This window comes from Ammodytes marinus (assembly GCF_949987685.1).
Source record: "Ammodytes marinus genome assembly, chromosome: 17".
NCBI lineage: Eukaryota > Metazoa > Chordata > Actinopteri > Uranoscopiformes > Ammodytidae > Ammodytes > Ammodytes marinus.
Genome location: NC_137221.1, coordinates 16,714,950 through 16,730,835, shown reverse-complemented (window position 1 = coordinate 16,730,835; position 15,886 = coordinate 16,714,950). Strand labels below are relative to the sequence as shown.

The 15,886-nt window shown below is 41.0% G+C and overlaps 1 protein-coding gene across 1 annotated transcript in view; it reads left to right on the top strand.

Moving 5' to 3' along the window:
* Positions 1-15,886, top strand: part of adgrb2 (adhesion G protein-coupled receptor B2) — a gene marked incomplete at both ends in the record, with an annotated part of 141,111 nt that overhangs the window by 45,408 nt on the left and 79,817 nt on the right. Inside the window, 9 exon segments of the mRNA XM_080045755.1 lie at positions 2,556-2,717; positions 7,904-8,068; positions 8,626-8,790; positions 10,134-10,235; positions 12,407-12,513; positions 13,517-13,711; positions 14,190-14,258; positions 14,729-14,837; positions 15,564-15,739. Coding sequence (XP_079901881.1) covers positions 2,556-2,717; positions 7,904-8,068; positions 8,626-8,790; positions 10,134-10,235; positions 12,407-12,513; positions 13,517-13,711; positions 14,190-14,258; positions 14,729-14,837; positions 15,564-15,739 — 1,250 coding nt within the window.

The following is a 15,886-nucleotide window of genomic DNA, read 5'->3' as shown; positions in this document are numbered from 1 at the left end:
ATTAAATCATTTTAGAGCTAAAATAATTTTATTCAAGAAATTAACTAACTTAATTTCCAAAAATACTGTACAGTACAATGCTTGTCTAATGTTGCCAGAGTGGTTATGCCAGATGAACAGGAAAAACAAACAGTTAAATACAATATGACATTGTCATATGCTATCTGATTTAGGTTAATTTTGGGTCATATTTCCCATCATGGCAACAATTGCCCCCCCTGAGATTATTGTCAGGAGCCGCCACTGCTGTTCTGACAATATTGTACAGTTAGATATCCCCCAATTACTTATTTCCATCACATTCAATTAAATACATTATGATAAGCAGTTTTGTTTCATGTTTTATAGTAGCAGAATATTTTGGCTTGCACTCTACACACAGCCACACGCTGCACTGAAACATTTCAGATCAATGACAAATGCAACAAGGTTATGTGTAGAAGTTCTTCGTTAGGTCTTATAGTAACCACTTGACATATTCAAATTTGTTTTGCACCAGTACAACTTAAAAACATCTAAGCTAGCAATAACTTTTTATTACTATTTACTATATATGGCAATAACGAGAAAGCGCTGAAAGTTTTAGCCGCATACAGTATTTATAACTTCACAACCAGCCTTACAGTAAACAAACCTGTACTGTATTTCTATCCTTTTACATGAGGAGTAAACCTGGGTGAAGTTGGCATTTAGTGAGCATGCATTTTTTCATTTCATCAACTCCTCCCTATGTTAGAAGTTAAAAGAAAAAAACGTATTTGTGTGACGGTATCCCATTTAAATGTAATGGTTCATATGTCCTTACTTAGTAAACACTTCCATTATAACTGAAGGCTACAGTTTTCCCTTAAGAGCAGCCGATGTGGCCGACTCCACTTGAGCAAAAGCCCACGTAAGAGCTCATGAGAAAAAAGCATTTCATTAAAATTAGCAACAAAAAAGCGACACAAGTGCTTATCAATGGACACAGGCCTGTTGCTTCTCTCCTCTTATCCCCGCCACAAGCAACATATAGCCACTTTGTACGGTAGCTCGGAGACACACAGACACCATGTGTTGCTGACTTTAGGGATATTATTTAACAGCTCTCCATATATCTGTACTCTTTAATCCCACAGTCCCCTCCCTCTCTCTCTCTCTCGCCCTCTCTCATATCCCTCTGCTCTTGCTCCTCTGAGATTTCCTTCACAGAGTAGACTTAATTATTTAAACCCATGATTTATTTAGCTTTGCTCAATACAGGACCAGCAATCTCCATCCATGCTGTCTCTCTCTCTCTCTCTCTCTCTCTTGCACCCTTCCCCTCTCTACATCCCCCTTTCTATCGTTCTTTCCGGCATCCATCCAAATCTGGCTCTCTTCAATCTGTTTCGACGTGCCTATAGCTGAAAAGGTTTTTTTCAAATTCTCATTTCAGTCTTTCAAACTTTTCAAGCATATTTTTTTTTAATACATACATATATTTTTTTTATATTCTCCCCTTTGAGATGCGTATCAACTGATCCTCATTCATATTGTATACCTCTTTCTCCTTGACACTTCTAAGCATTGTTTTCCCTTCAAAGGTGCCGTCAGCGATTCTGGAGATCAAAATCAGTGAAAAATCTCAAGATATTCTACCTTCAGCGCTCACATAGTACTCACAGGTAGCGGATTGTGAGGAGATATTCACTGTTTTTGATAAAAAAAAAAGAGATTTTGACAACAAGCGTGCTCCAGAGTCGCTGACTCCACCTTTTAATATCTGCCTCTATCATAATTCGCACTAAACTGCAGGTCAGACGCCACCAAATGATTTCAGAAATGATGTATTATGCATTGTGTGTGTGTGTGTGTGTGTGTGTGTGTGTGTGTGTGTGTGTGTCAGTGTCACAAAGCCGCAACACAGATCAAGTAGAAACACGTTCCAACCAGAACTAACGGTCAACAAAGCAGCATCACAGGAGAAGTCCCATAAATCACGTTCGTTATCGCAAACTTGTTTTCCGCTCGACGCCAATGCTCATCTATTATTCTATTTCTATTAATTTCAACTCCAACTGTTGATGAGTTGGGATGAGAGTTGCAAAGAAGAAGAAAAAGGGGGAAGGAAGGAAGGAAGGAAGGGAAAATTAGAGGAGAAACTTAATTCTTTACTTGGTGTTTTGAAGTCACTGGAGTCTTTTGATGCCTTGGTTGACTATATATATAGTCACTGGAAGCCCAGATAATCTCACAAAGAAAACTTGCCATGTTCATTTCCCCCATTGCCATGACCCAAGCTGCTCTGCTTTGCTTATAGCTTGCATGACTTCAAAATGCTAGTGTCCATTCCTTACCTTCTTTCATGTAGTTTAACATGTACATGCACTGCTTCATTCTCAGTGTTTCTTCTTCTCCTCTGTAATTGGATTCATGTTTTGTTTTGGAATGTGCTCAGACTCATATAAAATATCTCATGTTTCTCTCACTCTCTAACCCCTCTTGCCTGCGATGGGATGCTGCTGCGCTCCCTCCCTCCCTCATCCCTCCATCCCCCCATCCCCATGTTGTGTGCCTTGTGTGGGTGTTTGCAGTGCATGGGCTGTGGGAGGAGTGGTCGTCATGGAGTCTGTGCTCCGCGACCTGTGGGCGGGGCTCCAGGACGCGAACCAGGAAGTGTGTGAACGGAGGTGCGGCCGCCGTGGCTTGCCGGCCCGAGACTCAGACCAAACTCTGCAACATAGCAGTGTGCCCTGGTTAGTACCATCCCCATTTGCATTATACACCAAGTCTATCTCTCTCTCTTTCTCTCTCTTTCTGTCTTTCTCTCTGTGTCTCTCTGTCTCTCCCCACATATTCATTCCTCTACTGCTTTTCCTTCCAAATCACATAAATCTTAACCAAAAAAACAAACTTGGTTACCATAACAGCTCTTGCATTCACTTGCATTTGCATTCAGATGTTGTGTTTCTTGTGTCTCGCTCCTTCTGCCATAATGTGGGCTAATACTGCATTCGTATCACATCCGTGCAGACAGTAATTAGAAGACGCAGAGTGGAGAAAAATTGTACATGTCAGCCTCCCATAACTATAAGTGTAGGATATTGGTCCTTTCCGACTGCCATGGTGAAAATAACTTCAGAAGTGTTAACAAATTGGTGGCTTCAAAGCTGGCTGCAGAGGCCATTCCCGGGGCAATTGCATCTAAATAAAATCAAATTATGAATCAGTTCAGCAAAATGAATGACTTTGTTGACTAATGTAATGTATAGGACGCAGTAACAAGCTCATGTTTTTATTCATTTGTGTTGTTTTTTATCTGTTATTTCTATTCACTCGGACTGAAAATCTCAATTAAATGTATCGCCATCAAATTTTGTACTGACAGCTCCCTGAGGATGGCGACTTGAGTTGATTCCCCAAATTCCCCCGTGTAGCCAAAATAATGAATGGATTGCCATAAACTTCAGATGAATTGCAACAACACTGGTGCCATCATTATGCTAAACGGAAAATAGAACATTTTTAAATAGGAATCTGCTGAAGATGGGAATATAAGCTTTGTCATTCTGTGCGTGTTAGCATGCTAATATTAGCATTCAGCACAACGCACCAGTCTTGTTCTTCCACGGTTCACTCAACTTCACCTTTTGACCTTCTGCTGTTGTAGAGAGGATCTAGTATGTATATGTGTACAGGTACCTTCACTACTGCTACATATGTATCACATGTTACACAATGCAAACAGTTCTATTTAACCTGTTGGGGATATCATAACTTCTTACAATGATTGTGTGTATGCCGACATCATCGCCACCATCCCTGCCTGTGCATGCTTGCTGCTCTAACTCTTCACTAATGTTTTCAACTCCATATTTCACCTAATGTAAAGTCTCACATCCGGAAGGGGTACCGTATATAGTGTAGCACAAAGACCTTAAATTGGCCCTCTGTGCTTCGTCCACGGTCGGCTTGGTTTAGATTGCCGAGCAGTCCTTCAGCGGAGCTCCCAGTCTATTGTCTCTGAGATTACCTGTTATAGGTCTATAGCCTACCGTATCAAGAACAGCAATAAGCCAGTGGTGCTGCAGACCCATCTCATTCTGGTGTCAAGGGTATATATACCTCAGGACTTTTATTCCAATCTCGCTCTCTGTCTGTCCAGCTGAAACCTCTTTATCAGGTTGCCGTTGGTGACCAGTGATTGAAATAACGTCTCAATAGAGCAGGCACCGAAGAAACAGTGGCGGGCGAATTGGAAGAAAAAACTAAGAGAGCAGCTTTCTAGACCTCAACTTGTATATGAATAACAACGTTTACTCATTTAATATGGCATAAGTTTTAGCCTGGAAAATTAGGCCTTTTCGACATCTCAATACTCAACGTGTACTCCAAACATGTGTTATATAGTCCCTGTGCAAATTTTAATTTTCAATTTTTTTTAACATGTCCCTTTAGAAAACCACTTACTTTGAAAGCACTGACATCGAAAAGGGAATATTAATTTCAGTGATTTAATTGTGTTCCATGTGTTTCTGTGTTGGCAGAATATAAATAGTCCCTGCATAATAATGTTGGAATAATGGCATCCACGGACGCGCCAGCACTAAAACATTAGATGGTTCATAACACAAGCGGTGGCATGCTTTCTGAATAATAACCCTTTATTTTTTATCCTGCATTGATTTCGGTCACAGTGCGAGTGCGTGTGTACGCTTGTATAGTATGAAATCACTCACAGGCTGAGCAATTATCACAGGGTAAGTGCTTTTTATTTATTACTGCTGAGGCAAAGAATCCTGTATCATTGTCCCCCGGTAAAAGATACATATATTTATTTGACTGCTGCTGGAGCCCATTTCTATCTCTATATACAGGTATACATCCTGAATATATATACAGTATTTACATGTATATTCTTTCAAAGCAAGGGTTATAAAAGGTTCATATTTAAATAAAACACACCCATTGCCTATTTCTAGATAAAAAGGGTGCAAAGTTATGTTTTTAAAAAAATGTCAGGAGAAGGGGAGACGTTGTAATCCAAAGGGATGGCCTCTTGGATGTTTTGCCATGCTGTTTTTAGGAACAGTGCTGCAAAGAGAGGGTTTCAGAGAAAGGCTCGTCCTTCAAAGGCCTTAGGGAATTCTGTGTATGTGTCTTCATGGTTTTTATGCATTTGAGCATAAATATGTGAATCTATAAAAACGGATTCAATGGGCTTTTGAGAGTTCAAAGGCAATTGTCCTTTTGAAATGATAAATACATAGGCATTGGCCGTTTGTGCCAAGCGTCCATGCATAGAGAATATAACTTTGCAGGATCTCTATATGTATGTTTGTGTGTGTGCGTGTGTGTGCGTGTGTGCATGCGTTTGTGTACACGCGTGTTTGTGTATGTATCTCAGCGGTTGGTTTTCACTGCTATATACTCAGACCACATACTGCTATTTGAATTCTAACAAATCCGACTCTTTCATGACAATTCCTTACTTCTCTTCAGAGCGTCTTATTGCCCATGTTTGACAGGTGCTAAGCTAACACATCAAACATACATACATTTATACCAGGGCAGAGCTGCATGTGTTATCATGGCGGCTTTTGCATCAAATAAAGGCTATCAGCAGTCATACATTAATAATGAATGTGAACATGTCCAAACCTTCCATGGAGCTATAAGAAGCAGCATTATAATGTCAATAGTTAAAAGGCACTCGTGTGTAGGCAGAGAGCTGGCTCGGAAGTTCATTTACACATAAACGTAATACTCACAATATAAACAGTCAGGTCGTTCCCAAGCATATACATATATTCATGACTATGTCTTCATCACAGCAAAATAATATGTTGTGGTTTTGGATAGAAAATAGTCTCCTATCAGCAACCATGTAAACTTCCTGCTTTAGTACAATATGTAAATATGTACATATTATTATTTTTTCAGCAGGGAAATCTCTTTGAATATATTGTATGTTTCGCTAATGCTGCTTGAATGTATCGTGCAGTTGTTCCTGGGGTTGATTGAAACGATTTCATTGTAAGTGTGCACATGTTGTACAAATGTTGCTGTAAATGCCTTGGGTAATACTATTTGTTTTTGACACAAACTGAAAATGAAACCTATTCCATTTTTTTTTCCAATATCTTTGTGCAATTGTATGTCATGTATTTGAGGAACAAGTGTTTCAGCGTAAATGGCAAGATGAGGAGAGTCTCTACACATCACAGATTCACTTTTGGGATCATCCCTCTTCTGGAAGCCATTTTAGACTTGTCACTTTAATTGCTCGGGACCGGACTTGGAAAATGTCACGTTGGCACTAACGCTCTAGTACAAAGCTATAGTTCTATGTGTGTGTGAAGCACCAAAGCACTGCCGGCCATGGCTATAGTTGGAACACTGCACCAGTGGCACACACACACACACACACACACACACACACACACACACACACACACACACACACACACACACACACACACACACAGCGTGATTGACCACATTACAGAGGAGAGTTGGCAATGCTTTCCCACTAGGGAGAAGCAGACAAATACATTTACTGCACTGTACTTCACTTTCTCTGTTACTTAAAGCCCCCCGTTTGTAGAGAGTGGGCCTCAATATATCATTCTGAGGTCCAAACAAGAACAGTCCTCACATTGAATTGCTATTCTTGTTAATACAGAGCCAAGTAGACAGGCTACCGTGCAAAACCCAACAGCATCAATGGCTACGCAGCTTCAAAATGTCCCAGGATAGTTGAAGAGGTTGGTTCTAAGTTGACAGGTTTCCTCTCTTTTTCACATGTAAAACTGTAGTAGCCTGTTACGATTAATGTGACTCAGTAACCCCATAACTTAATCCATTCCACACATTTTCAAAAAGTACTCGTAACTCTAATAACATACATAATATATATTTCTTTTCAAGACACATTTAATCACTAGACACAAAAATAATGGTCTTGGCATGACTGACGGTTACATTAGAGAGATTGAATTATAATTAAACTTTAAACCCCGTCATAATCAAAATTTAAAGCTGCACTTCACAATATTTTTTTATATATAATTAATCAAATGATTTCATAATGTGAAAGGTGTCACGTGCAGCAATAAACCCCCACAGAGTATTTTCACCCAACTCTGCGCTCCTCAGCTCCATGGAGCGTTTTTTTTTCATGTCATTTTTCTTTTGAATTATCATAATTGCTTGCGTGTTTTTAGATATTTATATAATATATTGTTATTATATACAGTTAATTTATCCAGCAACACCCCACCATTAAAAGGGGGACAACGGAGACTCTGATTACACCCGTGCATGCGACTAGGCTTTGGTTCGTTTGTTTTGGTATTCACGCATCGTCTTATGGGATTGAATTTAAAATTGTTTCATTTGTTTTTATTTATCTCCTTCTTCTACACAAACACCAATCAAGGGTTGAATCGTGGTGCCTTTCTTAATAACACCCTGAATGAACACGTACTGTAACTGACTGTATACTCTGGGCGAACTCAAAACAAAAGCATGAAAGGAATTGTAATCAGCTATTTAAAAATTCGGCTGGAAATATATTTTTTTTGTTGTTGCAAAAAATGGAAAAACAAACCGTAAAGCCTTCTGTAATGTATCTTTTTCTCCATCTTAACTCGTACTATATCCGGTTAACTCTTAGCCTATACTCACTCTCTCTGTTCTGTGTCTTCTCTCTCTGTCTCTCTCTCTCTCTCTCTCTCTCTCTCTCTCTCTTTGCACCTTCCTTTCCCCTTACATCTTCTTTCCTGTCTTTCAAAAATCTGAATCAATTCAACCCCCGATTATCCCGTGTCACTCAAAATCTGCTCCCATTCCACCTCCATCCGTTCCCCTGTCTCTCCACATATGCTACCCCTTCTCCTCCCCCCTCCTCTCCCCTCCCCTCCTCCCTATATCCGTACAGTGGAGGGCCAGTGGTTGGAGTGGGGTCCGTGGTCGGGCTGCAGTGTGACTTGTAACGCGGGCACGCAGCAGAGGCAGAGGCGCTGCAGTGCGTCGGTGCACGGCTGGGCAGAGTGTAAGGGCGAGCACCAGGAGACTAGAGACTGCAGCAACCCTTCCTGTGGTGGTAAGGCACACATATATGAATTATTTTTTAGTTTTTTTTTTCAAATTGCATCACATTGTTCTCACATGCTGGCAATTATGCAAACATGGAACATGCATCATCTAACGGGATCCGTACCATGTCATTTGTGGGTTGGTTGTTGGGACCCAGTTTGGCTCGCGAGTCTGTTTCATCCGGAGGAGAAAATAAAACAGTGTGTTTTTAACGAACCCAGGCCCCAGATACAGTAGTATTGACTTTATTGGTGTGCTGCTCTAAAGTTTAGAAACTGCTGCCTCAGAGTGGTAACGTTAATGTACTGTTCAAAGACACTTCCAATTAGTTTCTCATTCCATTCCACTCCTTAAATTGCCTGTTTATTTTTATAAATCTTTTATTTTAATATTTTTTTAGCCATTAAATATATAATTTTCATTAAACATGTTCTAATTTATTACAGAACAAAGTCTGTTTTTCTACATTTGTTTGTGTACATTTTTAATAGGGGAAAAAAAGCTATCCCTCACCACTGAAGAGCATTTCTGGTTTTATTTTGTATGTCTGCTCTTGTTCTATAGGAGGAGGTAACTGGGGCAGCTGGAACCACTGGAGTCTCTGCAGCAAAACCTGTGACTCTGGTTGGCAACGTCGCTTTCGGATGTGCGAGGGCACCGGAGTACAAGGCTACCCCTGCGACGGCTCGGGAGAGGAGGTTCGCGCCTGTAACGAGAAGAAATGCCCCGGTCAGTGGCTATTTGGTTGTGTGTATGTGTGTGAGAGCTGAGAAAATGATGAGAGAAGTACTACTAGTATATAAGCTGGTGTGGGCCTATGTATTATTCATGCTTGAAAAGTCTGGGTAAACACTTTTTACCAAATACACGTTTTTTATTTTTTTGTGTGGCTGCATTTCTCTGCATGCCTCTCCTAGTGGATCCCTGGCATAGACAACACAGTGTGTGTGTGTGTGTGTGTGTGTGTGTGCACACAGTGATTGTCATACAGAGTGGAAGTTATTCCCAGTGGTTTGCACCACAGCCAAATACTTCTAGCGCAATTTGAGAGCTGCACTCTTCTAACATTTGCCTTTTGTTGGTCCTGCCCTGTCGACACCCGTCCGTTTTTACATCTTCATATATCTTGCATGTCATTTTTGTTGCTGACGCTTTGATTATATCCGCTTGATCTTCTTACAGCATACCTCTCCTCTTTAGAATGTGTTTACTTGCACTCTGATTTCTCTGTTAGACTCAGAGGGGCTAGAAGTTCAACGACAGTCTCTGAAGAATTCGGTGTGGTTGAATACATATGCCTCTTGACTTGAGGCCTACAGTCCTTCTAGTTCGCGTGAATATGCAAGAGTATTTTTATGCTATACAAGCCTAACCGCCACGTTTGTACCTGCTTGCCTTGAGCTCTGACACGGCTACACATTAGATTAACTTTAGAATGCCGCCTTCACAATGACCCCTTTGGTTTTGAGCAGGGCTCTCAGGCCTCTTTTGCACCAGTCGAGGATGTTGTCTGTTGGCATTGCAGGGGGAACATCACATCATATTTTTCTCTCTCTTTCTTTCTCTCTATCTATTGCTCTCTCTCTCTCTCTCTCTCACTGTTCTCCATCCCTCTTCATCTCTCTGCATCGGCTCTGCCAACACTGGTCTGCCCCCTCAGAATATCTTCACAGTGCTCTCCCCCCCCCGTTTTATTTTTTTCATCAGGGTTATGAAAGAGAGCTATAGGGAGAGGGGGGGAAACAGATGAATAAAGAGAGGGAGCAAGATGAAGAGGGAATGAGATACTGTACTGAGGCAGTGACACTGACAGAGAGAGAGGGAGCACTGAGCAATGTACAAGGGAATAAGATTGGGAGCTACTGCAGGAGAACATTGATTTGAATCTTGTTTTTCATGCTTTTATTTCTCCCCTTTTTTCTTTTTTTTACGCCGGCTATGTGTAGGCCTATTTGAGCGTGGGCATGTGTGCATGGTGATTTTTTTTTCTTCTTCTGTGGTGCGCCTGCTAGACTGCGTACAATTTTAATTTTTTCACTTATCCAGTGTATTTTTTTCGCCTATTTCCACAGCTCCTCATGAGATATGTAAAGACGAGCAGCTTCTTGCCATGTCATGGAAGAGGGCCTCAGCTGGAGAAACGGTCTACAACAAGTGTCCAACTAACGCCACTGGTCAGTCATACATAATATCCTTTGGCATACATTACGTTTAAGCTGTTAGCACAATTTCAATCAAAGCGTGTGTGAATCTGGGTTTATGTTTGGCCAGGGGTTATCAATATAAATCAATGCTGTTTCGACGTTACACAATAAAAAAAAAATCCTCCAACCGTGTGACAGATCATAAATTAAACTTGGATAGATAGACTTGGGAAAGATACCAACCTGTCAAAAGCTGGCCTCTTAAAATGTTTTAATTGGCCCAACAAATGTCCAACACAAGTTTGTTGGCTCTATCAATGTACCGCTACTTTAGCACTTAGGTTAGTGGCCAAAACGAGCAATCTAGCAAATGAGCATTGCTAGAAAAAGTGAAAGAGAGAGGAGCTAGATACACATACTCACAGAGAAGAGTAACAACATGTCCAACCGTAGCAACAGAAGTTTGTTAGACCCATGGGTTTACATCAGCGCCCTGTAGTTAGCATAAGCAGCGTGGGTGGAGTGAAACTAAATAGAGATCCTATAGAAATTAATATTAAAACAATATAAATCCCTAGAAATAAAAAATAATAATTGTCCAACGGATAAGTCTCCCGTATAAAAATGTATCCAACAGGAGCAACATAAGTGTATTAGCTCCTTGTAGTTAGCATCAGTAGAGTTAGCTTAAATTAAGTTAAATAAAACAAAACAATAATCTACAGAAGCACATACTTTGAGAGAAAAATAAGTTGAAAAAGTCCAACTGGAGCTGTTAGACCCAAACATGTAAGTAAGTGCCGGGTAGAAGAGAAAGATAAAGAGCCTAAAGGAACTCATAATTGAACAAGCAAAGACACACAATGTCCAATAGGCATAAACCAACAGGAGCAACACAAGTTCATTAGCTTCTGGTAGTTAGCGAAAGTAGAGCTAGAGAAAGTAAGATAAGAAGGAAAGGAAAATGTTCAACAGGTGAAACAGAGGTTTGTTTGGTCCAAGGAGAATATCCATTGCTTGAGTGGAGCCAGCTGATGGAAGACGGAGGAATAACTAACATAATCTAAATCAACCCCAAACCTTAATGTATGCTACAGCTTTTAATGTCTGACAGCGCATTAGGACATAATTTTTAAGATAATGTATAATGAAGATACACCAAATGACTCTACTAAATCCAATATGCTGCTCCTTTGCCTGGAACAAATGGTTTCCTTAGATACATTTTGATGCTCAAATGTATGTCTGAAGTTCATGAAAATCAGTATGATTATGTTAGGCTTTGGTATACACAGGTTATAATTGTAGCATTTCCAAACACATAATAGTGGAGCATCTTTAATTAGCACATTGGGCGTGTCAGGCTTGAATTCAGTCAAGCCTTATTTGTGTGCTCCTTTTCACAATCTTGTACTTTGACATCTAGAATGCAGAGTTTCTCAAACAGATGGCTGCCAGATCGTTCCCTTTTATCTTTTTAAAAGCAGAAACAAGAACAGAAAAAAAATAACACTTTTTTTCAGACCCGCCTTCAGAATTTAAGCCAAGAGCAGATGTGGTTCAGAATGTCGGTAATATCATCAAGTTCTATATATAATATGCATTATAACTTTTCAAAAACAGTACAAAAAAGTTAGTTATCACCATATTAGATTCAATAAACTGATTACTTATTTAAAAAAAAAATACACAGGCATGGTTTGGTAAGCGCTCATTTATTTGGCTGGGGAAAAGGCTCAGCAAAGTACTCTGGAAGCTTTCACCAGTGTATCTGATGGTTGCCAGGCTTCAAACAGTGCGCACATGTGAGCCGGCAAACATTGAAGAGCTGCTACAAATGAAATATTTGATCGTCGCAACCATCCCAAACAATATTTAACTCCGAGGGAAGGCAAATTTACAAAACTGACCTTTTGTTTTTCATGTGTTGTAAATTGTGCTGTGCTCGTTTCCCCCCCCTCAATCGATTAAAAATTCATCAAGTCGACAGGCCCCGTGTAACAGTGACCTCAACGTTCTGATAAATGGGAATAACTGTATGTGCCGGCTTTAGCATCCAAGCAAGATAGTTGTGTGTCTTTTTCGTCAGTAATTTAAGTATGACATCTCCAGTTCTGCATCATGTATGTTTAATGTTATGCGCACCAGAAATGAAAGGATACAATCCCTATATAAAGTAATTGACTCTCTTTCTCTTACAGGATCTGCTAGTCGTCGCTGCATGCTGGACAATACTGGAGTTGCTTTCTGGGGTCCTCCGAGCTTCGCCAGATGCGTCTCACTTGAATACAGATATTTACATTTATCTGTAAGTTACCGTCGGCTAAAAAAATAAAAGCTCCCTACTTTTTTTACTAACTTCAGCAAGGAGGGAAAAAAAAGTGTATATTCTTCCAGATTGCATCAACCAGTGGGGTCGCAGTATATCACCCTTTGTCATAGCTCATCTTCGTCAAACTTCGTCCATCTCATTACTGAATGTGGGAGTAAGTCAAGGTTCTATCTGTTCAACTTTTATCATTAACAAAGAAAAAGAAAAGTTAACTCAAAATATAGGAGCGTTATTTTTTACCCAAGGCTTGCCGGTATCTCTAATTAGCTTTTTCCAGAGCTTTGTGCGGCACACTTATCACTTAATGAACATAGCTAATGATTGTGTTCATCAGACAGACTGTTTTCCTGCTCCGCGAACTTCAACCCTTTTCTAACCATCTTCGCCGTGATGGCGGAAAGGAGATTGGGGGTCAGGGATTGTGCGTGACGGGGCTGATTGCACCGTTAGCTTCAGTCCCAAACCATCATTAACACCAGGAGTCAATAATTAATTTTCTGTGATTGCTGTTATCTCCTGTTCTTCCAGGCTCTCTCTCTCTCTCTCTCTCTCTCTCTCTCTCTCGCTCTCTCTCTCCATCTACTAATTTGCATTACACACACACACACACACACACACACACACACACACACACACACACACACAAAACCTTGTCTCTTTTTCTGAAGTGATGAGATCCAATTTCTGCCTGAGTGTGCTGCTAGACCTTCTTTCGTTTGCCTATTTTAAGAACAAGCACACAAATCCAACCATGTACATACACACTCCTGTCTTGAAGCGTCTGCCCACCGGCCCACATCCAAAAACATTCCTGTGATTTCTTAGTGAGAAAAAAAAGTACATGATCCTTGGTTTGTCTGGTTTTGGCAGTTTCAGATTTTTTTTTACCAGCTCCATTTTTTTTGGAGTATAGGAACACTTGTTACCGAAAAAGCAAATGTGCCAATGTCAACTTGTGTCTCCTTTGTGCACATTGTAGTTACGAGAGCATCTCGCGAAGGGTCAGAGGACCCTGGCTGGGGAGGGCATGTCTCAGATCGTACGGAGTCTCCTGGAGCTCTTGCAGAGGAGGAGCTACTACAGTGGCGACCTTCTCTTTTCCACGGAGATTCTGCGAAATGTGACGGACACCTTCAAAAGAGCAACCTACATCCCAGCTCCCGACGACGTGCAGGTGAGCGCATAGCAGCCGGCGAGCCTTAGTCATAAACCATACAAAACATGATACGGTTACAGACACACCCACAAACAAATACACAACACTTGCAAAGCCTGAACATGTATTCAAGGTAAGAGCTACTGCACGGGTGTGCTTAACAATGAACTACAGCTATACAGTTGCTATGGCCTCAAAAGGAGATGTTTTTTTTCACTCTCTTTTGCCTGTAAGACAGGAAAAAGGCCCAGCTTTCAGTCAGTCATTTGACAGACTTCAATTCATATTTTGTACAAATGGCTGCCGTACTTAGACTCGGCAGAGGGGAAACTGTAGTTTTGCTGCAGCACTAATGGCTGGTGGGTGCAGGTTAGCTAACACATAATAGGAGACGATGGCTTAACACCCTAGTGTGCATGCAAGTGCATACAAATTAGATGAAACAGTATGATGGCACTGCTGCATTAACAACTGAGTACATCTTCTTCGTGTCCAGAAATTCTTCCAGATAGTCAGCCACATGTTGGACATGGACAATGTAGAGAAATGGGAGGACGCTCACCAGGTAATGCCTTTTATGTGTATCTTTGTTACCCTACTGTATATGTGCCTATATATCTGTTTACCATATACTGTATATTCTTACCTTTTACTGTCCCAAGTTCCCTAGATGTGTGTGTGTGTGTGTGCCTGTGTGTGTGTGTGTGTGTGTGTGTGTGTGTGTGTGCCTGTATGTGCGTTTGCGTGGGTGCTTGTGTGTTTTTGTGTATGACCCAGCGGGATGCCCTTGAGTCAGAATGTGTTTACTTGCCATCTGGACAAAGTAAACAAGCCACCAAATGTAATATTGTATCCCACCTGGTTACAGTTTACCGCCGTGGCACACATTCAGGGAATCTACGGAATGCAATGAATAAAAAGTTGTCAGTCGCTGCTGGGTAACTTTATCGTAGAAAGTTGGCTGTGTGGATTATAATTGTGAAGACACCGCGAGTGACGCTCACCACCACCACTCTTTCAAACCTCCTCCCTAAGGTCGCTCCCGGTGCTGCTTTGCTGATGAGGATATTAGAAGACTTCATTCACCTCATCGGAGAAGCCCAGAAGCCTTTCCAGAGCTTCCTATTGGTTACCAACAACCTCAGTAAGTTCCAATACAAATCTGACGGAGAAAGATACAAGCTTATTCCACAGCAATCTAATTCACTTATTTGGATATTGTATAGAATTAGGGTCGGATAATTTTACCATCCACGTGTGACATTTAAAGCTACAGTGCGTAACATCGCCCCTATGAGAAACCCCTATGAGTGATATCAATACTGTCAGGGTATTTATTTGAGGTAAGCCTTCGGTGATCTCCCACGGATTTAATTCCTTCTGTTGTACGTCCAGGTTTGTTGTTTGCAGTAGAATCAACAAACTGAAACCTTTTGTAGGCACGTCTTGAGCTCCTGCGCACACAAGCAATTAGTAAACGCCGCCATACTGAGAAATACAGAGCGAGTTTTGTGGAGCTGATGGGCTTAATCAACTTTGTCTCAACTCATTTGGCAATGGATTGAATTTTACCGATATTTTACCGATATTCATTTATATGAAAAAGTTATGCATTATAGCTTGAAACAATGGTTATTCCCTTTTCCAAAACTCTTCTTTCTTAAGGTGCCTTACCTCACTTATGAATTTTAACACTGAACATGACTCAGGGACTTTTCCGAGATAGGATTGTTTCTCTGCACTACGGGCTTTTCATTTACTTTTGCTCACCACCTTATCGCATAACCGTCGTCCTTTTGTCTCGGCCTCATCTTTGCGCTGCAGTGAGTTTCAAAGGGGTTTGTGTGATATCTCTCTCTCGTTTGTCCAGTGATAACCATCCAGCGGGAGCCGGTGTCAGCAGTCTCCAGCGATATCAACTTCCCCATGAAGGGCAGGAGAGGGATGAAGGACTGGGCCAGAACAGCCGAGGACAAGCTCTACATCCCTAAAGAGGTCTTCACCAGCCCCACTGAAGGTAGGAGAACTGAAGAGGGATTTAAAAAATGTGTTCGTCCAAATTTGGGTTTTAGAAACAGTTTTCAAGCAGACCTGCAAGCAGTTATAACAGGGTCCAAGAACTGAGGCCATCACATTTGTTAAGTGATGAACAGCTGGTTTATTATGGAGTTATTGTCCTATCTTTCATTCAGG